Raw genomic sequence first — 22,792 nt, 5'->3', positions numbered from 1 at the left:
AACGAACATGCACCTGTGGAACAGTCATTAAGTCACTAACAGCTTACAGACGGTAGGCAATTATGGTCACAGTTATGAAAACTTAGGACACTAGAGACCTTTCTACTGACTCTGAAAAACACCAAAAGAAAGATGCCCAGGGTCCCTGCTCATCTGTGTGAACGTGCCTTAGGCATGCTGCAAGGAGGCATAAGGACTGCAGATGTGGCCAGGGCAATAAATTGCAATGTCCGTACTGTGAGACACCTAAATCAGCTCTACAGGGAGACAGGACGGACAGCTGATCGTCCTCGCAGTGGCAGACCACGTGTAACACCTGCACAGGATCGGTTCATCCGAACATCCCACCTGCGGGACAGGTACAGGATGGCAACAACTGCCCGAGTTACACCAGGAATGCACAATCCCTCCATCAGTGCTCAGACTGTCCGCAAAAGCCTGGTTTGAGGGCTTGTAGATAAGGCAGGTCCTCACCAGCAACAATGTTGCCTATGGGCACAAACCCACCGTCGCTGGACCAGACAGGACTGGCAAAAAGTGCTCTTCACTGAAGAGTCACGGTTTTGTCTCACCATGGGTGATGGTTGGATTCGCGTTTATCGTCGAAGGAATGAGCGTTACACCGAGGCCTGTACTCTGGAGCGGGATCCATTTGGAGGTGGAGGGTCCGTCATGGTCTGGGGCGGTGTGTCACAGCATCATCGGACTGAGCTTGTTGTCATTGCAGGGAATCTCAACACTGTGCGTTACAGTGAAGACATCCTCCTCCATGTGGTACCCTTCCTGCAGGCTCATCCTGACATGACTCTCCAGTATGACAATGCCACCAGCTATACTGCTCGTTCTGTGCGTGATTTCCTGCAAGACAAGAATGTCAGTGTTCTGCCACGGCCAGCGAAGAGCCTGGATCTCAAACCCATTGAGCACGTCTGGGTGAGGGCTACGTCACCACGTGAGGGTGAGGGCTAGGGCCATTCCCCCCAGAAATGTCCGGGAACTTGCAGGTGCCTTGGTGGAAGAGTGGGGTAACATGTCACAGCAAAAACTGGCAAATCTGGTGCAGTCCATGAGGAGGAGATGCACTGCAGTACTTAATGCAGCTGGTGGCCACACCAGATACTGACTTACTTTTGATTTTGACCCCCCCTTTGCTCAGGAACACATTATTCCATTTCTGTTAGTCACATGTTTGTGGAACTTGCTCCGTTTATGTATCAGTTGTTTAATCTGGTTATGTTCATACAAATATTTACACACGTTAAGTTTGCTGAAAATAATGTAACAGATGACAGTGAGAGGACGTTTCTTTTTTTTGCTGAGTTTAGTAAAGCTTTGGAAGCTGTAAATCAGTGGAATGGAACAGCGGCTCTGTTTCACTGTAAACAACACATTTACATTAAAAGTAGGGACAGCCCAATTTACATTAGGAAAAACTAACTCTGCAGACACGCAGGCAGCCCAATCCACCCCAGGCTTGTCTGGACTCACAGCCTCCCACTTAAACACAAGGCATCAGGATCAACACACAGGCAATTAGTGCAGATACTGTATCATATACATGTTAAGTTTTTTTCCTACTTCCCAGAATTGCCCAGTAATTCCATCCTGTGGCACTGGGGACAGTAACAGTAATAGATGGAAATAAAATAATTATACAGGCAGGGTTCCCTTGGTCATGACACTCACCCCATCTACCTTACCATCTGGCCCAAAACAGGGCCACTATTTAAAAGTGGAACTGACAGCATTTTAGCAACATGAAATCTTGTTAAAATCTGTTCATGTACACCCCCAGGAAGAATGACACTTTCCTAAACATTTTCTGACCAGCAAGCACTTAGATATGGTTATTTTCACAGTTTCATAAATTCTTAGAATGTTTGGGAATTACATATAGTAAAGCGGACGAACGTTTGGACAATTAATAGACACTGCAGCAAATAAAATATACAAAAAAACATCTCTCGTCCAAGACCGGAGTCTACACAGACCGTTGTGCTATAGCCAATCAGAGATACAGCAGGCATTATACAAACAAGCTATTTTCCCACACTGGCCGGCCATCATTCACCTTGAACTGGACTGTGTTTACAGGCAGTTGCAACAGCACAACTTTAGATCATTAGCTAGAACGCATTCAACAAAAGCCACAAAATACACCTGAATGGATTTCCACAAATATTTAAACACTACGGGAGTCCTCTTACATTTGGGAACTTTACAGTCCTATTGATCAAACAACCATAAAAAAGGTAGGCTCGCTGCCTCAGTTATGCACATCAACAACTAATGCTAGCCAGAGCAAGATGAACTAAAATCTAACGAAGGAACATTAGATAAAACCTCAGTTTTTCAGCTAGTTGACCGTATAAATTGCAATCATAAACGATGGGGAATTGTAGCCTCCTCATCCTTCTGCCAATGCATGCTTGTCCCAACCAAGCACCTAAGCTAACTGGCTAGCTAGCTACTTCCAGACACAGATGAGAGAACACCTCCCTCTGACCATTTTACTCACCGTAGCAGAGCTGGCTAGGCTGTTCACATGTTATCTCGAGCGTTCTTGACTAACTATTACTTTTTTTTGCCTACGTTTACTGACACCGGTCATATTCAGCAAGTGTTGAGAGTTCGTAAATTCATCAGGTCTGAGTGTACCAGAGCTCAGAAAAGAGTGCTCTGAAATCAGAGGAGATAGCATATCTCTTGCGTTTGCAAATTGTCTGGCTAACTGTATAACAGTCGTTCAAGTTCTTGCTAGCTAACCAAATAACACCTGCATCTCTAGCTGTGTATAGCCACCGAAAAACGACATTAGGGGAAAGTCAGTCACTCACCCACTTCCAATGGCATGAAATGACATTCTCCTAGCAGCTAGCTAGCTATATAGCTAACATTAGGCTGCGTGTTTTTAGCTTGCTACATAAATAGATAAGCTAGCCTATTAGCCACGTTATGATCATTGCCCTTGCTAGTTTCATTGTATTAACATTCCTAGCCTTAGTTACATTTGTCCGTTTCTGTCCAAAATATTGAGCCATTGAAACTGAAACAGTGCATCCCAAATGGAGGCAGCAAACAACGTACTGTACCAGGCCAGCTGATTTAAAAACTGTTAGCAATATTTTTTGGACTACCAAGAAACGTATTGGTGAATTATATGACTCATGCATTGAACGGCATCAATCTATTCTGCCAACAATGCCTTATTGTACATCATGGAATGTTGAGTCAAATATTGGGGCGGCAGCGTAGCCTAGTAGTTAGAGCGTTGGACTAGTAACCGAAAGGTTGCAAGATTGAATCACCGAGCTGACAAGGTACATATCTGTCCTTCTGCCCCTGAACAAGGCAGTTAACCCACTGTTCCTAGGCCGTCATTGAAAATAAGAATTTGTTCTTAACTGACTTGCCTAGTTAAATAAAGGTAAAATAAATAAAAAATGACCTATTTTTAAAACCTCTAATAAAGTTGGTTTTGTAGCATAAACTGGGAATTAGATATTTTGATTGTCTGTGTTTCATATCTGCAAAGTAGTAAAAAAAAAATTAAAATGTCAGTTCCACTTCAAGGAATTGTATGTGTCAGAGTGCAGGTTATCTGGTATTATTCTAAATACTAAAGTGATATTATGCAGTATTTATTTTTTATTTCACCTTTACTTAACCAGGTAGGCTAGTTGAGAACAAGTTCTCATTTGCAACTGCGACCTGGCCAAGATAAAGCAAAGCAGTTCGACAAATACAACAGAGTTACACATGGAATAAACAAACATACAATCAATAATACAGTAGAAAAATATACACTGCTCAAAAAAATAAAGGGAACACTTAAACAACACAATGTAACTCCAAGTCAATCACACTTCTGTGAAATCAAACTGTCCACTTAGGAAGCAACACTGATTGACAATACATTTCACATGCTGTTGTGCAAATGGAATAGACAACAGGTGGAAATTATAGGCAATTAGCAAGACACCCCCAATAAAGGAGTGGTTCTGCAGGTGGTGACCACAGACCACTTCTCAGTTCCTATGCTTCCTGGCTGATGTTTTGGTCACTTTTGAATGCTGGCGATGCTTTCACTGTAGTGGTAGCATGAGACGGAGTCTACAACCCACACAAGTGGCTCAGGTAGTGCAGCTCATCCAGGATGGCACATCAATGCGAGCTGTGGCAAGAAGGTTTGCTGTGTCTGTCAGCGTAGTGTCCAGAGCATGGAGGCGCTACCAGGAGACAGGCCAGTACATCAGGAGACGTGGAGGAGGCCGTAGGAGGGCAACAACCCAGCAGCAGGACCGCTACCTCCGCCTTTGTGCAAGGAGGAGCACTGCCAGAGCCCTGCAAAATGACCTCCAGCAGGCCACAAATGTGCATGTGTCTGCTCAAACGGTCAGAAACAGACTCCATGAGGGTGGTATGAGGGCCCGACGTCCACAGGTGGGGGTTGTGCTTACAGCCCAACACCGTGAAGGACGTTTGGCATTTGCCAGAGAACACCAAGATTGGCAAATTCGCCACTGGCGCCCTGTGCTCTTCACAGATGAAAGCAGGTTCACACGCACATGTGACAGAGTCTGGAGACGCCGTGGAGAACGTTCTGCTGCCTGCAACATCCTCCAGCATGACCGGTTTGGCGGTGGGTCAGTCATGGTGTGGGGTGGCATTTCTTTGGGGGGGCCGCACAGCCCTCCATGTGCTCGCCAGAGGTAGCCTGACTGCCATTAGGTACCGAGATGAGATCCTCAGACCCCTTGTGAGACCATATGCTGGTGCGGTTGGCCCTGGGTTCCTCCTAATGCAAGACAATGCTAGACCTCATGTGGCTGGAGTGTGTCAGCAGTTCCTGCAAGAGGAAGGCATTGATGCTATGGACTGGCCCGCCCGTTCCCCAGACCGGAATTCAATTGAGCACATCATGTCTCGCTCCATCCACCAATGCCACGTTGCACCACAGACTGTCCAGGAGTTGGCGGATGCTTTAGTCGAGATCTGGGAGGAGATCCCTCAGGAGACCATCCGCCACGTCATCAGGAGCATGCCCAGGCGTTGTAGGGAGGTCATACAGGCACGTGGAGGCCACACACACTACTGAGCCTCATTTTGACTTGTTTTAAGGACATTACATCAAAGTTGGATCAGCCTGTAGTGTGGTTTTCCACTTTAATTTTGAGTGCGACTCCAAATACAGACCTCCATGGGTTGATAAATTTGATTTCCATTGATAATTTTTGTGTGATTTTGTTGTCAGCACATTCAACTATGTAAAGAAAAAAGTATTTAATAAGAATATTTAATTCATTCAAATCTGGGATGTTTTATTTTAGTGTTCCCTTTATTTTTTTGAGCAATGTATATACAGCATGTGCAAATGAGGTAGGATAAGAGAGGTAAGGCAATAGGCCATGGTGGCGAAGTAATTACAATATTGCAATTAAACACTGGAATGGTAGGGTGTGCAGAAGATGAATGTGCAAGTAGAGATACTGGGGTGCAAAGGAGCAAGATAAATAAATAAATACAGTATGGGGATGAGGTAGATTGGATGGGCTATTTACAGATGAGCTATGTACAGGTGCAGTGATCTGTGAGCTGCTCTGACAGCTGGTGCTTAAAGCTAGTGAGGGAGGTAAGAGTCTCCAGCTTCAGAGATGTATAAAAAGCAGACAGAGCTGAGGAAAATCTAGGAATTTCAAATGTCTGAACTTTCCCCATTGGCATTTCAATATTATTGGAAATACAGAGGTGGTATGCTAAACACTGTCTGCAGGAAGAGCATTACGGCTACATGATGCCCACTGTCAGGCCAGAGCATTATGGCTACATGATGCCCACTGTCAGGCCAGAGCAGACTAGTTGTCACTATCGGCCAAGCTGCAAAGACGTCCGGTGACGCATCCACTGTGCAAAAGCCCAACACATTAAACTCTATGTAATATGAATGAGTGGAGCAAACAGAGAGAGACGGTGATGAGCAGCAGTCAGCGATACATCCTGTTGATGGGTATTCTTGTGTACAGTGGTTACTTACAAAGGAGACGCAGGCAGCTAGCAATAGGATCCTGACCAGGAGGTCCTCAAACTGCTCCACCACCAGCTCCCACAGGGACTTGCCTGCAATACACACACAGCGAGATATAGTCAGTCACATGGCTGTCCGGCTATACATCATCGTGTCACACATGCCTAACAACTTAGTCAAGGCCTGAAAGTACTGTACATATGATAATCTGAACTACAGTAAATATAGCTCCCCATCTGTTGATGATATGGGACTTCTATAGGCATACTTGTGTTCTTCCAGTTATGGCGCCCTGTTCTACTGACGGTGTGTCTATGTATCTATATGGGTAGTGCTACAACAGTCAGTGTGTACTCTGAGGGTTTTCCCTAACTGTATCTCTCTAGTACAACACAGATGATCCCGAGGCTATAGGGCTAATTGTCAGCTTGTAAAAGGAGGCACCAGAATCACACTGGAAAGGTCAATATTTACCTTCTTCAGCTGGGAGCTCTGTCAGTGTCACATCACCATATCCATGGAGGAATGGAGAGAGAGGAGAAAGAAAGAGTTGGAATGAGAGAGAGGGAAAGAGTAAAACAGAGAGAGGGAGGGGGAACAGAACAAACAAAGACACGTTAATACATTTGATTAACTTAGAATAGGCTTTGAAATGTGTTTGACATGTGTATTATGGTTTCCGAAGGTGGTGGAGTGGCAATCTTTACCAAGGAACACCTTCAGTGCTCGGTTGTCTCCACCAAGTCTGTCCCCAAACAATTTGATTTGTTGGTTTTAAGCATTAAGCTTTCTACTAGCTCTTTGTTGACTGTTGCTGGGTGTTATCGTCATCCATCAGCACCAGCCTATACCCTACCTGCCCTAAGTCTGAATTTGTCCTGCTAGGTGACCTAAACTTGGACATGCTTAAACCACTTGACCATGTCTTAAAACAATGCGATTCCCTAAATCTCTCTCAGATTATTACCAATCCCACAAGGTACGACCCCAAACACCCAGAAAAGGCTACTCTCCTTGACGTTGTCCTCACAAATAATCGTGATAGTTATCAGTCTGGTGTTTTTTGTAATGACCTTAGTGATCATTGTTTAACAGCCTGTGTTCGTAATGACTGCTCAGTGAAACGTCCTGTCCTGATTTATCAGACGCTTGGTAAAAACTTATTCTGGCCTCTGTAAATTAGTATAGAATCAGCTTGCTGATCTTGCAGTTACTCTGTCGAAGAAGCTTGGACCTTCTTTTTTTATATCTTCAGTGATATTGTTAACAAACACGCCCCCATAAAGAAAATGAGAATTAAAAACATGTTCAGCCCCTGATTCGACCGTGATCTTGCAGTTACTCAACCTCAAAAACACCATTAGGCAAAAGGCTCAGCCCACAATGTAGAAAATAGTAAAAAAATTAAGAAAAGCCCTGGAATGAGGTGGTGTCCAAACTTTTGACTGGTACTGTAATTGATGAGGCTGGTACTGTAATTGATGAGGCTGAGCGTCATGTACTGTGAAATTTGATAGACAAACTGATGACGATTAGATTTTTTGAATACTGAAATTAATGTACTTACGTAGTTGTACAATTTGAGTGCTGTGTAACAAATGTGTGTGTGTGTGTGTGTGTTGTGTAACACAAGGAGTGTATGTCCCATGTAACACATGGAGTGTGTATATGTGCTGTGTAACACATGGAGTGTGGGTGTTTACTGTTGTTTAGTCACTTCCAAAGCCTGAGCGTGCGGGTGTGTGTGTGTGGCAATGGACGCAAAGCAGGAAGCGTGTGGGAGGGAGACAGGCAGCAGAACACACTGCAGCTGGCCTACAATGAACCACCTCACAACCACCCCTCTTTACAGCACCAATCATCCATCAATACTGTGGTCAGCACACCAACACAAACTCACATCGAGTGCTAAACAGCTTACTCTAAAGTCATACTGGAGATCCTGGCAGTTTAAAAGCATGATGAAAATCCTGTCTTTTGAAACAGTGTTTTGATTCTGCTACAGTAGGAACTGCATCGGAGGTTTCACATGGGGATCTAACGTCACACACATGCCACGGAAATAAAAAATAATAATACAATTTCAGGACCATTGGAATTAGAGTTAAGTCAGGATCTTTTGAGTTCTTCCTACCAACTTTCTGATTAACCAGAAGGAAAGGAAAAAGTAGAAGTATTTTGATCATTTCATGTTAAAATACCCTTTAATTAAATTGCTTTGTATTGACTGGGTCCGTACAGTACATTGAGAATGTAATGGCTTGTAGCAATACAAAGGGGGGTATTGTGTTTTGAAGAACAGTCTGTCTTTATGTTTCCACTGATTATGTTATTCGAGTAGGCAGAGTGGAGGGGCAAGATGAAGCAGAGGAGAGAAAACTGTCATTGAAAACTGCACCATAAATATCAACTAGTGAATGCAAAAAAATAAGCAATTTCAGTCATAGCCCTACAGCTTGGTATTTCTTCTTAGTTCCTAACCAATTATGTCAAATATTTTGTAGCGTCTTTTCATCATCATTTTTGCCTCCTTCTCACGGAGTAATCGGTATAGCTACGATGACTCAATGTAAATGAGAATGTATTTAGTCATATAGAGACTCATGGTGAGTTCTGAGCTGAACATGGTAAACCCTTTTGGAGAACCTCTCAGTGCCAGAGGCTCCTGAAATGTCTGTGCAAACTAGAGGAAACTGTCCCGCTGTTTTCCTTGTACCACCAGTCTTAATAAGCCCTTGTCCCTCTTACTGTGCCTCCCCACTTGTGTAAGAATGGCTGCAGTTCCTAGTACTGCTGGCCTGGAAAGAGACAAAGGGAGGCTTGCTAGCCAGGAGCAAGGGAGGGAGGGCTGGAGGGGTTGAATGGGGTTCCCCAGCACGCACTGTGCCAAGGATTCCCTCCTTACTGTTGTCATCTGGGTTGTGTCAGCCTCAGCCTGCCCAGGCACATTCCAACAGACTTCACCACACCTCTTTCTTTTTTCCCCTCAGTCTCTCTTGCTGGCTCTCCCTTTCTCTCTCGCTTGCTCTCCTTTTCTGCACCCCCACCAAACTCTTATGCCCCCACGCCCAGACAGACTGAAAACAAGTGCCAGCCTGTTTTGACACTACCAGTCCAACCAGAGGGGAACCACTTCCTGGTTACAGTAGCCAACAACAGAACAGAGGGATCCATGTCCAAGTCTGTGAAATCATTTAAAATACTTTAGCGGGGCTTGATCAAGCTTTCCTGTTGCAATGGGCCAAATGGAATCTTTGCAAAAGTGCAAACCTGGTACTCCAGAGAGGTTAAAGCAAATGTTTAAAGTAATTGAAAGATTTCAAATAGTTTTTGAACCCAGATCTGATGATCAGAGATAGTAACAGAGAGCCAGGAGAAGCAACAGGAAATGTACCATCATGACTAGGACATGGGATGTGCTGATACAGTAGCTTTCACTATAGCTTCTTAGTACACTCAGACGCACTTACACTTCCTTAATTTCTCCTTTAAAAGCATTACAGCTCTAATCATTAGACAGACTAATAAACTACACATCATAATAATATGGAAAGCACAGCAACAGGGCTAGAATGTCGAGGCCCTCAACTGTAAAAAGGTGAACGTTTGCCATGGCTAATTGGCTTGTGGACATTACTGGAAAACGGTGTTTCTTTGGATAACATCGCCAACGTCTGACCGAAAAAAAAGAAAAAAAAACACCCAAAATATCTTATGCAGTGCATACTGTAGGAACTTGATAAATCTCTACACTACACACTGCCCCAAATGGCACCCTATTCTCTATATAATGCACTGCTTTTGACCAGGGAATAGGTCAATTTAGGGAATAGGTCAAAGGTTGTGCACTATATAGGGAACAGGGTGTCATTTGGGACACACCATGGCTCTCTGGGTATCTAGCAGCGAGCTCACCGTCGTAACCCCGTAGACTAGAGCTACAGCTCACCTCATCTCTGAAACCGAGTGAACTTTACTGCCGATGCTGGCCTTTATAAAACCCTCTTAGGCCTCACTCAACCGTATCTGAGATAACTACTGCAGCCCTCATCCTCCACCCGTTCTGCCAGTCACATTCTGTTAATGTTCCAAAGCACACATCCCTGGATCGCTCCTCTTTTCAGTACGCGGTAGCTAGCGACTGGAACAAGCTACAGAAAAAATATATAAAAAAATAAAAATAAACTTACACTGGACAGTTTTATCTCTTCATTCAAAGACTCAATCATGGACACTCTTACTGACACTTGTGGCTGCTTCACGTGATGTATTGTTGTCTCTGCCTTCTTTCCATTTGTGCTATTGTCTGTTTGTACCATGTTGTGCTGCTGCCATGTGTTGCTACCATGCTGTGTTAGGTCTCTCGTCATGCGTTTTGTCCTACATTTTTTATCCCCGCCCCCATCCCCACAGGAGCCCTGTTACCAGGCCGTCAGTGTAAATAAGAATGTTCTTAAACTGACTTGCCTAGTTAAATACGGGGCCAGTAACCGAAAGGTTGGTGGACGAATCCCCTAGCTGACAAGGTAAAAACCTGTCATTCTGCCCCTGAACAAGGCAGTTAACCCACTGTTCCTAGGCCGTCATTGTAAATAATAATTTGTTCTTAAAACTGACTTGCCTAGATACATAAAATGGTAAATAAATACATAAATAAAAAAGGTTAAATAAAATACTTTTACAGTGGGATAATAAACGGGTGGCCAGGAGATGCCCTCGGTCTGCCCGTAGAGTTGGTCTAGTGCTGCACTCAAAAATAGCCACTGTTATTCAAATAAATAGCAGAGCAGTCAGCTATAGCACTCCGTCAGAGAGACCCAGCCAGTCTGACACAGTGGCTATGCTGTGGGAATACAAATCAGGTCTAGAAATGGTACAATGGTGAACTCTTGCACCTTCCTGTGTCTGTCTCAAAGGTCTGCATGCATTAACCATATCATGTATTAGATGTGAATGCTAAGGGTCATAGACTAACACACTATGATAGTGTGACTACTCCAAGGATGTCACTCATTTAATCATTCATATTAATAGAAATGGAGGTTGGAGGACGGTGCACCTTCACTCCCAGGAGAGGCAGGGGTGTGTAAGCACGAGTGTGTAAGTGTCTGTGTGACTGCCTGATGGGATAGCCCCTATCAGGTCAGTGTGAGGGCAGGGGATGAAGTTCAGTCACTAGGTCAGTCAGTCATTACTACACTACAATATGGAGGTACAGATGGGGAGTACTCACAGTATCTGTATGGGAGTATCATGATCAGGGTGACTAATCTAATGTAGCAGGCGTAGAAAGACGCCTGCGCGGAGTCCCCACTTCCGTTTTTCAGGAGAAACGGAAGTTAGGTTGAAAATACTGTATCCCTGAAAACCAGAAACAAACACATTGTCAACACTGCTAAGGGTGGGGTTACTGAGGAAGATGAATCAGGGCCACTGTTGTGACAGGCCAGATGTTTCTCTCAAAAGCCCAGAACTGATTTCACACCAGGCTTATCTGCCCACTCGACCCCCCCCCCCCCAAGATGAACTCATGGATACCCTTTCCATGTCTCTGCGTGCAATCTGAAGGAAGTTGCTAACTAGCATTTTGAGCAATTGATTACTAGCGTTAGCACGATGACTAGAAGTCTATGTAACGTCTAACATACTAGTAGATACCATAGACTTCCAGTCATGACGCTAATGCTAGTTACCATTGGCTCACGAAACTACCTCTACCTTCCTTCATGCTAGAGGCAGAGACATAAAAGGGTATCCATGAGTTCATCTGACTGAAGTAGATAAAGGGCTTCATTGCCAAAATCCTGAAGCATCCTTTTAAGTAAATACATAAAACAAAGCGGCATTTTTGGTGGTCTCTCAGGAGCAATGGATGGATCACTTTGTCAATAAAATGAAGTACATTTAAAATGTTGGTGTACTGGCCCTTTAAATGGCAGTCGTTTTTACCCACAGAGATGGATAGAGATACAGTATTATCATTATAAAAATCGGTCCCATTATACGGCTGTGAACACACGGGCAGCGCCATTGAGGCAATCTCCATTTTGAAGTAGTCAATTTTCTTATTTTGTGTTTGATAAATGCATACATCTTATTTTGGTGATTTATCGCCACCTACAGTGTTGGAGTCCTGAACCATTTATTGTGGCCACTAGATGGCACTGTTAACACCATTTAGAAACCATAGCACCCAATTTGAAAATGAAGACAACGCTGTGATCATTCACTGATTGTTCCCAACTCAGGAATCCCCACCCAGTTGCCTACTTTAAAATGGTGGAAGCCCTCAATGGCAATGGGCATGGTAAAACAGCTTACATTGAGGTTGGGTCCTCTATCCAGCTCTGTTATTTACCACATAAATGACAAACGTTTACATTTACTTTAAAAAAAAAATTAAACTAAATGATCAAAATTGTACATCAGCTTTTTAGTACTAATGTGTATGGTACTTTGGAAAAAAGCTGCACATTATTTAAAGGGAACATTTATATTTTTGTTTTACAGAATATGCAAATGTCCTGTAATTATGCTGTTTAGGTTATATATTTTTACAGATTATTACATTATTTACATGTCTAATGATGTTTTCATGATAAGTTGATATTTTGGTATGATTGTTGTTTTTTCCCAATAGTTCCATGGAAATCCATGTCTCTAAAATATGTTGGTAGTATGAGGGTTAATCAGTTTGACTGAATGGCTGATCAAACATATGTGGGTGCGTGTGTGCAGCTCAGCTCTGAGCTGCTTCTGCTTAGCTCAGTGACTCAACATATATCTCAAGAAGGCTGCAGTGAGTCTGTGACTGATTGCAGAGGTGGGAGGAGAGAATCAAAAAAGAGGGACAAGTTAGCACAGGATCCCTGATACTCTGCAGAGTAGTGCATAACAGAACAGAGCCAGACATCACCTCAAGGACTAAAGACATTCTGTTAAACTCGCGTCTCCGTTCAGATCTCCGATAGACATGTCCAAAATGTTATATAAATATGATCTATTTAAAACAGGAAGGAATAATATCATTATTTGCAGTTGCATTGCAATATAATTAAAATAATAAACAGTGATATGAAGAGTGCAAGTGTGTAAGGGGCAGGGTTAGTTTGACAGGAAGTAGTATGACAGGAAATAGTAGATAACTGGCAACTCTCCAGCCTGGTCTCAGAGCAAAACGTATTATATGTTACTAGAATCCCTGTAACTCTGTTTAGTATAATATGTTACATTATTTGATCCGTTTAGCATGACATTATGCTGGATAAGACAGTAGGTTATTTAAGGCGAAAACTAAAGTAGGGTGGTCGGTCGGGCATAAAATGCAAATGTCTAGCAACCCGAAGGTTGCATGTTCTAATCTCATCACGGGAAACTTTAGCCAACTACTTACATAGCATGTTAGCTAACCATTCCACTAACTCCTAGCCTAGCTTGTGACCTAGCTAAAGTTGGTGACCTAGCCACCTAGCTAACGTTAGCCACAACAAATTGGAATTCTAACATAAGGTATTGCAAATTCATAACATTGTATGAATTGCAATTTGTACTAGACATCCTAGAATTCGTATTATATTGTACGACCCCCTATTACATTGGTAGGCCAATGTAATGAAAAATATCATACTAAATGGTATGGCACAGATTTCAGTAACATATATGTTTTGCTCTGAGACCAGGTTGAACTCCCATACTCTACACATTCTACAGTGGAAGTCAGGGTTGGACACATACCAAAGAGCTGTGTCACAGGATATGCATCAACTCTATGCTCCTTTTCCAACAAGGAAATAGTAATAAATGTGAGTAAGAGTCGTGGTTACACAGTAATATTGAGTAATGTATTGCCCAATGATATATTATATCTACAGTATTAAAATAAAACAGGATGTTTTAACAGAAGCCAAACCCTAATACCATTTGAGGAACAAACATCAAAACATGGAGTTTTATATACCGTACCAGTCAAAAGTTTGGAAACACCTACTCATTCCAGGGTTTTTCTTTATTTTCTACATTGCATAATAATAGTGAAGACATCAGAACTATGAAGAAACACATATGGAATCATGTAGTAACCAAAAAGTGTTAAACAAATCAAAATATATTAGAGATTTTTCAAAGTAGCCACACTGCTTTGACAGCTTTGCACATAATAATGGCTGGAATGGAATGAATGGAATGGCATCAAACACAAGGAAACCATGTGTTTGATCATGTGTTTGTTGTATTCAACACCATTACGCTCCAGCCATAACCACGAGCCAATCCTCCCCAATTGTGATTTGTTTCAGTAAACTAGGCGTGTGTCACTACTTCAGAGCATTTCTATGTTTTGGGGCATAAATGCCTTCTGGAACATGTGCACTTTCCTGTGCCTTAATAACAAATGTGTATGCCATCTGTAAATACAATTGTTAAAATCAGGAGCCTAGTTGGTTTAGCCACACAAAAAAGCCAGGAACCTTCCCGCTAGCCATGTTTGGCGGAGATAATGGGTGGGCTGAACATGCCGAGGGAGGAGTTTGGATTGGTCTGCCATGTAGGTCGTTTCTGTCTATAACATGAGCTGGTCAGTATGTGTAGGTAATTCTTTCTAACACAGCTTTTTTTTAAATATATATATATATATCATATAGTACAACTGCAAAAGTGTTGCTCTCCACTTTCTGAAGGACCGAGTTTTGAGCTAAGGAGATGGAGAAAATTCTGGCGTTTGATTGCAAATATGCAGAGGGAGTCAAAAAGATAACACCTGTCTCCGGATTACATCTTCAAACTAAGGGTAACCATGGAATCTGTGACAGAGGGGGAGAAGTGTCCATCCATGTACAAGGGTAAAATAGTTTAGCTAGCTACATTTTCAGATATTACACGTTTCTAATTTAGCCAGAAAGTAGTTCATCATATGTTAAAGCGTACTGTTAGCTAGCTAGCTAAAATTAGCTGGCTCGCTAACGTTAAGTGTATGAGCTGTGTAGTAATATTATACGTATCTCAGAGCCATTTGCATTGCTAGTTATAGCCTAATGTTAGCTAGCTAGCTAACATTGAACCTGGTCGGTTAACTATCTGCAGATTCATGCAGGGTAGTAACATTATGAATTTGGATGATGACTCATTGTTTAGCTAGCTAGCTACATGTCTAAACAAAAGACTCCACTATGCAAGTAACCATTTCAATTGAAATGTTCATGATGTCACTGTGACAACTGTTGATAGACGTAGCTTGTAAATTCGCTCTGGCTATCTATTCCGATTTCAGAGCCTTCTCGTAAGTGTGTCAGACCACAGAATAACTGACGAATTTATGACCGCTCAACACCCGTTGAATATGGCCGGTGTCAGTAAACGTTGGCAAAAAAACAAAACACAATTCAGTTGTTGCCAAGCTGGTTGGTCACAATAAAGGTGCCACCAAACTCCTGTGGTTTAGGGTATGTTTTACCTACGGTAGGGTTAGGGTGTGTTTTACACACGGTAGGGTTAGGTTTTACTAACATAAGTCGGCAGCATCAGCTTGCTGGCCCATTTCCCTTACAAACACAGGGGTACAAATTTAACCACTATCTATGGGGGTGGGCGTGCATGCTGCACACGCAAGTCACCACTTACGCTGCTGCAAGTTCTCAAAGCAACAACGTCCTTTCTAGCACATTCACAGGGGCGGACCTAGTGATTACTATGGGTTTTTGTAGTAAAGACATGTAATTTAACTGTAAAAACATATTACCTTTTAATCTGCCATGAACACAACCAGTCACGTTTCCATCTGATTGTCAAACAAATCACTTCAAAAAAGGTAGATGACCTTCGCACGTTCTTCCAAAAATAATTCCAGCATCCAAACAGTACACTGTGAACCCGCCAACTTTCTTTCAATTCGCAATTGGCTGAAACGATCTCACTGGAGAAAGCGTGAGAGCGAGCGAAACAGCACCTCTGTCTTACAATATGTAGCCTGTGTATCTGATGTTGTCTGGCCAAAAAGAATGACATGCCATACTCTTTTTGGTCAGACAGAATCAGATACATGGGCTACACCATACATGTCCTCTGCCTCGACAAGATTGCAGTATTAAATCACCAGCACCTGTCTTTTTACTTAAGAAATGCGTTAACAATTTTTGGGGTTAAAATTACATGTTTATTTTTCCTGCCCCATCCTGAAAGCAGCTTAATTTCAATGAAAGTCACGTTTGCAATCACATCGTGTGAAACAATGTACGGGAACGCGAGTGGAGCGGGGGGGGGCTCAAGCGGAGAAATTATTTTGCAAAATAGATTACTAGTATGAAAAAAAAATAAGACTATGCCCAGCTCACAAGGCCCCTTGATGTGCGGCCTGAGGCAATTGCCTCTTCTGCCTAATGGTAAGTCCACCACTGCACGTTCAGAGTGGCTTCTTTTACGATGCACACACTGAGTTGCAGTCTTCACAAGTCACACCAGCAGACAAAAAGTGAGTGTGTATGTCTGGCTGTGCACATGAATTGCTTATGAGAGAGGCTGTGCGCGCAAGTGTGTACGGCTGTATGTGTTGCAACCTCCCACCACCGCCTCCCCTCATGGCTTTGTAAAGAAGGTCACTGAGGCGCTGAGACCCGGCCAACTTTCCAACATCTGGGAGTGGGACCAACACAGCTACAGCCAACTACAGTACTGTACCTAAAACATGATGCATCTGGAGCTAGGAGTTGATCTCAGCGCACCAGTAGCACACAAAAAAACAACAAGTACAGTTGGGAGCTGCTGTCAATGTACCAAGTCAACACACAAAAACAAGTACAGTTTGATCAATCAAATCACTTTATTTCTGAAAATTAATTGCTGCAATTTTTTTTTTTGAGTAATCACATGCATTGACATTTGAGAGATCGAGATCAAGGTTGCTTGAAATGCCCTTTTCAAGATAGTAGTGAAGAGACCACATCAGCTAGTGTAGAACATCCTGTTTCACAGTAGAAAGTTGTAATGTTAGTGCAAAACCATTTCACTAGTTTGGCTGTTCCTCTTAACAGGAAGGAAAGAGAAATACTCTGCTTGTTAGTGTTTGTCACTGTGTGTATATAACAAATAATGAAAGCCAACTCATTAACTGACAACCAAGTTTTGACCATATTCAAGTCATCAACCTACCAAACGTCCCAGTTTTGAGTAGGAGATAAAACACATTGTTGAAACTTTTGGTCTAGTCTGACCTCAGACCAGAAAGCCATAACAAAAATGCTTTCCCACCCCTAAAAGTTTCAAAATAAAAGAGGATATGGCCTCCACAATGATAGCACAGGTTTGACTAGGGGTGAGGGCAGAAACAATAGGCCTAAAACACAAGTCTGTGTACTAAGCTCCGATAACAGAAGCCACCAACCACCACTGCCAGGGCATTGGTTTCATCTTTAACCTCGGACAGTAATACCAAAGGTGACGATCTGGATTTAAAAAAATGGGGTCTCCCCTCCATTGCCCATGGTGGTGATAATTAGAGAATACACGTGGCAAAACATTTTACAACACAAAAAGAGCAAGACCATATAGACCAGTCCTTTTTAGTTTCCATTAGGTGCCTAATGAACACGACCCCGGTGGTAAGACACTCCATCCAGGGGAGTTCCAGGGCCAGACATAGCGTGAAATAGGCCTCCCGTAGGAATGTTATGCCTGTGTCTACAAAACTGGCACGCCATATATCTCCCACTGGAACGCTGCTAGTGCCTACTACAGCAGAGCAGGAAACAAAGTGATCAGAGGGGGTTTCCCTAGTTCATAACCTTTTTGGGTTACTGTACCCCCCAATCTATTATTCAATAGATGTTTCTCTGTCACAAATATGCCCTTATCAGCCTTCCTCTAAGGACAGGCCAGCCTGTCCAGGTACCCCCCAGAGGTTAGATTACAGGACTTGTTTGTTTGTGGCCATGTTGTCTTTGTGTAATGATTATGGCTATATAAGTCTACTGCACAGCTCCTTTATGGAAACAACCTGTCCTCGTGTCAGAGAGAAGTAATCATGGAGGATTTGTAACAAATGCATGCCGCCCACACACACACACACAGAACAGTGGCTCCCTCCCTGCAACAAACACCAAACACACATCAAGTCATTGCAGTCAACAACAAAGGTAGGTTGTGGTCGGTTTGTCAGTAGAGGGAATGAGCCATTCAGTATTCTCCACACATACTCAGCTGAGACATGTAGCTACTAAAACAGCTAATAACAACAACACAGCTGTTTAATGTGTTGTTGGCTGTGTTGAGAAAGACATAGGACACGTTCAATAGGCAAACAGTGTGGAATGTTGCAGATAGAAACGTCATGAATAGAACTGACAAGATTGCTTATTCTACATGTCAGATAGGCATGTTTGTTCTACTCAATATATTTATATCTGAATGTTCCACAATGTTGTGCAATGGTGAACGTGACCCTGGTTTACAGCCAAGAAAGGAAAGGGTATTCCCTTAAGCATTTCTCTGCACACGCAAGAGCACACAGAGAGGAAGTCAGTTCACACAGCTAAAAGTTTAAGATGCTATCTGCAACAAGACTTACTTTTCCATGAAGTCATCAAAGCCACAGTCTGTGCAACAAAGGACTGCTGTTTCACTCTGACAACACAGTGGCTCTCCTCTATGGCTTAACGACACAAGCCACCATGCAAATGAACGGCAGGCTATAGACTCAGAAGGAAAGTAGTAACGTGTTGACAGGTGCCAAGTTCAATACAACACAAATTAAAGAGCACCAGGTCTACATTCTAGATAGGGCTTTAACTGGGGGGATTAAATCCAATAAACTCATGGAACAAAAGAAGTTAAACATTATGCTGCTGCAGCATCAACACCTTGTAGCCTACAAAAACCCCTTGTGCACATTGAGCGATGGCCCTGGAATTTTGCATGCAGATCTCACACACGTATAGCTGTCTCTCAGAAGTAGAGTAAGAGAGTTTCCTAATTTGATCAAATGTTCTCATTGTCATTATGGCACTAACTATGTGGGTGTGCTGTGTTAAGCATGTCGTTTTGGCCTCCCCTGTCCCTCCAAATGGGGGTGTCATAGTGGAATACAGAATTATCACCCAAAATATCACTTATTGCCACTCTCTTCCCCTTGATACAGTAGCCTAACATAGCATAAAACCCAAATTGAAACTGTTACAGTATTACACAATAATATTCTTAATATGTTGTCGTTAATGAACGTGACATGATTATTATACCCCCAAAGCCTCCCCATAAATGCATTGCAAAACAGATGTGATATACTTCCTGCCTCAATACAGGCGTTAGATTAATAGCATATCCTATTAATAATCTGGTTCACGTTTTTACACATAGTCCGTAACCGTGATGAAAAGCGTTCGGGTTCAGTGACTCGATCGTGCGTCCTTCCCACGCACACACACAACTTTGTGCAGAGCGAGAAACGCAATATAGCTCGGTAAAGTACGACAAAGGACTTCAAAATAGCGGCGAGTAGCCTCACACATAAGACCAGTCTAAATATGTAGGCTGGAAGGAACAATTGCAGGCTGTAGAAGACTGATATTCGTGTTTTCAACCTGTGCGTTTTACAGTAAGGCGCGGGGAAATAGTTTCACCAATTTCCCTAAACTGGGCAATGATACCCATGCCCGTGATCGAATTGCATTCAACACTCACGGAGGTAAACTGAATAACAGTGAAAATACAACATCATAAACAATGTTTGCTACTCACCGTTAGATCCATATTTTTCTAAATTGAATTTCACTTGTTCAAGGGTGAGTCCAGTGTTTTCATTCACACTAAAGTTTTCTAAAACTTCAGAAGCGGATTTAGTGTGCGCGTTATCCATCTCGGAGGGAGAACTGACTAGCTAAACAATTAAATTAAAAGTCATGTAGTTAAATATATAACATATATTACGACAATAAAGGACTAATAAACAACAGTAGTTTTCTAACGATGTGCCTTGCGTTCAGACTGCCAAGCGGAGGTGGATCTGCCTGCGTAGACGGTCACCTGCCTCCTCTTCTGCGAGCCGACGATTTGATTCCGGATTCCTGTTCGCGACGCTGCTATTTCCCAATAAATACAATTGCAGTCCGCGCTTCATCAAAATCAGAAGGTGTGCTGTGTTGGTACTGCCTCTTCCATGAGTGAGCGTGTTTGAGCACTCCCTTGCGTTCCTATTGGTTGTCATTACCTGAGTGGAGAGCGTTGCTCAACTCCCACATCCTCTACAATACATCCTTTTGGTAAGCCAAATATGGAAGCCCTTGTCATCTTGGTTTATATATCATATGCACTGCATATGAAAAGTCACAGGAGGTAATACTATATCATTCTCAAGTTACATATGTTTCATATATGTCATTAGTTAATGCTTTAAACCGAGGTTATGGATCTCTTCCCCTTTGGCACAAGAGTAGGCAGGCCTACGTGCATCATCTTCATGCTGGTACTTAAATAATCGCAAACACACTAACATGAAATTAATCTTTACTTTTCTTGTACATCTCGGAATAGCGGTGGCCTACATCGCTCTAAATAGTTTGCCAATTGAGTGTAATCAAATGTTGCCTGATCTAATACTACCAGTACCACGCAACTCCTACACAGCACTTAACGTCACACTCTGAGGTAGCTAAGTAGGTGAGTTTAGTGTTCTTGAAAGGCCTGCACCTGAGTCATCCTTCAATCATTCTGACCCTTTCTCAGTTCTGACCACCACTTACTGATGTAGTGAAACTGTTCATTTCACACGTTGTGGTAGGAGTTACCGACACAAGGAAGGGGAAGGTGTAGGTCCAAGTTGTATCCACTTATGTAAGACTCATCAATGTGACGTTACTGCAGTTCGATCTCCTTATCCCTGGCTATGCAGAAGATGAGAAGGCCCAGTACTGTACTGTAGTATAGGTTTCAGGCAGTAGGCAGTGGGCTGGGAGGACTACTTTTGGAGTGAGAGGTATAAAGGGAACAAGGTGCTCTAGTTATGTCCTGTCTCACAGCTGGGCTCCTCTATCTCTCACAGCTCAACTTATTTATAACTTTAAGCGCTTACATAACTTTCAGAACTATACGGTATAGATCAACTCTGAGAAACAGGCCTCCCACTAGAAGTGGGGAGCTATGGTGGACACCCTATACTTCCAATGGGGCCAAGATGACTAAATGAAAAGCAAGTCATACATCCCTCACACTGAATCAGATCAAAGCCAAGTTTGGGCCCCAGGTCTGACCCTCTCTGGGTGATGATGTGCCAATTAGACTTCACCTCACTGCAGCCATGCCATGTCCTACCCACAGTCAGACACCCATGCAGTGCATACGACTGATAGATACAGTGACCACAGTTCAAGGCACCTCTCACTCACCCTCCCACTCACAGACAGACTCAAACTCTCCTGCAAACGTTTTCATCGGATTCTGAAGTCAGTAATAGATGCACATGCTCTTGACATACCAGCACATAAACAACCGACATTGTTTGAATTGTATTTGTGATTGTGTCTGTGGTTGTCTTAATGTGCAATATGAAAGCCATGTGTGAAACAAAAGAGAGCACTTCTGGCTCCACACATTTTTAAGGAACCCCTTGGATTCCAAAGTTCTTACGCAAGGGAAATCCTCCCCTTCTCCGTCCTCTCTCTCTCTCTCTCTCTCTCTCTCTCTCTCTCTCTCTCTCTCTCTCTCTCTCTCTCTCTCTCTCTCTCTCTCTCCCTCCACACAATGGCTGCCTATCCTAGCCACCACTCCAGTCACACAACATTTTCCATACAGCTCTGTCTGTCTGTAAGCCCTCCAGCAGCATTTGCCTTCTTTTTTAGTCACAGCCTGCATTTGCATTATGGAAATAAGCAGTGCCCATCCATGCGTGAAGAGATATTTACCTCCCTCTTGCATCCCTGTGTGGTATGCCACACAACTACCTTGTTCAGAGTGAGTCTCTCCGGAATGGATGTCTGTAAAAGATCTTGTGCAGCCTGTCTTTGTACTTATATGGGCATCTTTTCTTACAACTTATTTGGATGCCTTCCATATTTATATCCACAGTTCAGTTTCGTCTCTGGTGCATGTGCATTTGGAATAGATGTTTGTGTGCTTGAATAGTCACTTCGTGATAACGTCAAATACAGTAGATGTCCCTTACAGTTTCTTAGAACCTCAGTCCCTCAGTTGTTTTAATCGTGACAGTGTGTTCCCTGACAGATCCACAGTGCTCTGTGTAAGGACTGACGGCTGCTGCTGCCATTGACTTTCAATCAAGGAGACTTGAAGTGAGACTCAACCACAGTCTGCACTCTGCAGCAGCTGCACCTGACAAGCACACTGAGCAGCAAGTTAGCACCCCCGTCCCCACCCGCCTCCCTCCCCTTAATAGGTCTCCCCCTCCTCTCTCAAAGCTTTCCCCCCTCCCTTCCTTCCTGCACGGAGCTCTCAGGGACTGTTTGTGACGCAGTCTTCAATTCACAGGGTACCACGGAGGAATTCCACTCTGCCTCACAGCCCTATGAATAGGAATGTTTCATCTAGAAGCAGGGGGGCTAATTTCTACTGCATCTTAATACCAGGTTATGTATAATTTACAACTAAACCCCATATACCCTCTTCAACCTGCCAATAATGGTTTGGTCCAATAGCATCTCATTGATAGCAGTGTGTGCTCCGATTGGGCAAAGATGACATCATCTTTATTCATAAACAAAGATAAGAAAACTGAGGGGGACACAGAGAGATGGAAAGATGGAGAGAGAAAAGAGGGAGGGAGAGAGAGAT

General features: G+C 43.0%; 1 protein-coding gene across 1 annotated transcript in view; it reads right to left on the bottom strand.

Annotated features, from left to right (window-relative positions):
• LOC120032619 (sarcoplasmic/endoplasmic reticulum calcium ATPase 1-like) overlaps positions 1-20,135 on the bottom strand; it is an 80,603-nt gene extending 60,468 nt beyond the window's left edge. Inside the window, exons 1-3 of the mRNA XM_038978791.1 lie at positions 19,748-20,135; positions 6,500-6,517; positions 6,035-6,117 (exon numbers count right to left, since the gene is read on the bottom strand). Of these exons, the coding sequence (XP_038834719.1) occupies positions 6,035-6,117; positions 6,500-6,517; positions 19,748-19,865 (219 nt within the window). The 5' untranslated portion in view covers positions 19,866-20,135. The remainder of the gene's footprint in view (positions 1-6,034; positions 6,118-6,499; positions 6,518-19,747) is intronic.
• Between the last annotated feature and the right edge of the window lie 2,657 nt (positions 20,136-22,792).

The sequence above is a fragment of the Salvelinus namaycush genome, chromosome 3 (genome assembly GCF_016432855.1).
Source record: "Salvelinus namaycush isolate Seneca chromosome 3, SaNama_1.0, whole genome shotgun sequence".
In the NCBI taxonomy this organism is placed as follows: domain Eukaryota; kingdom Metazoa; phylum Chordata; class Actinopteri; order Salmoniformes; family Salmonidae; genus Salvelinus; species Salvelinus namaycush.
The sequence above is the reverse complement of the archived record's forward strand: the minus strand, read 5'-3'. Positions and strand labels throughout refer to the sequence as shown.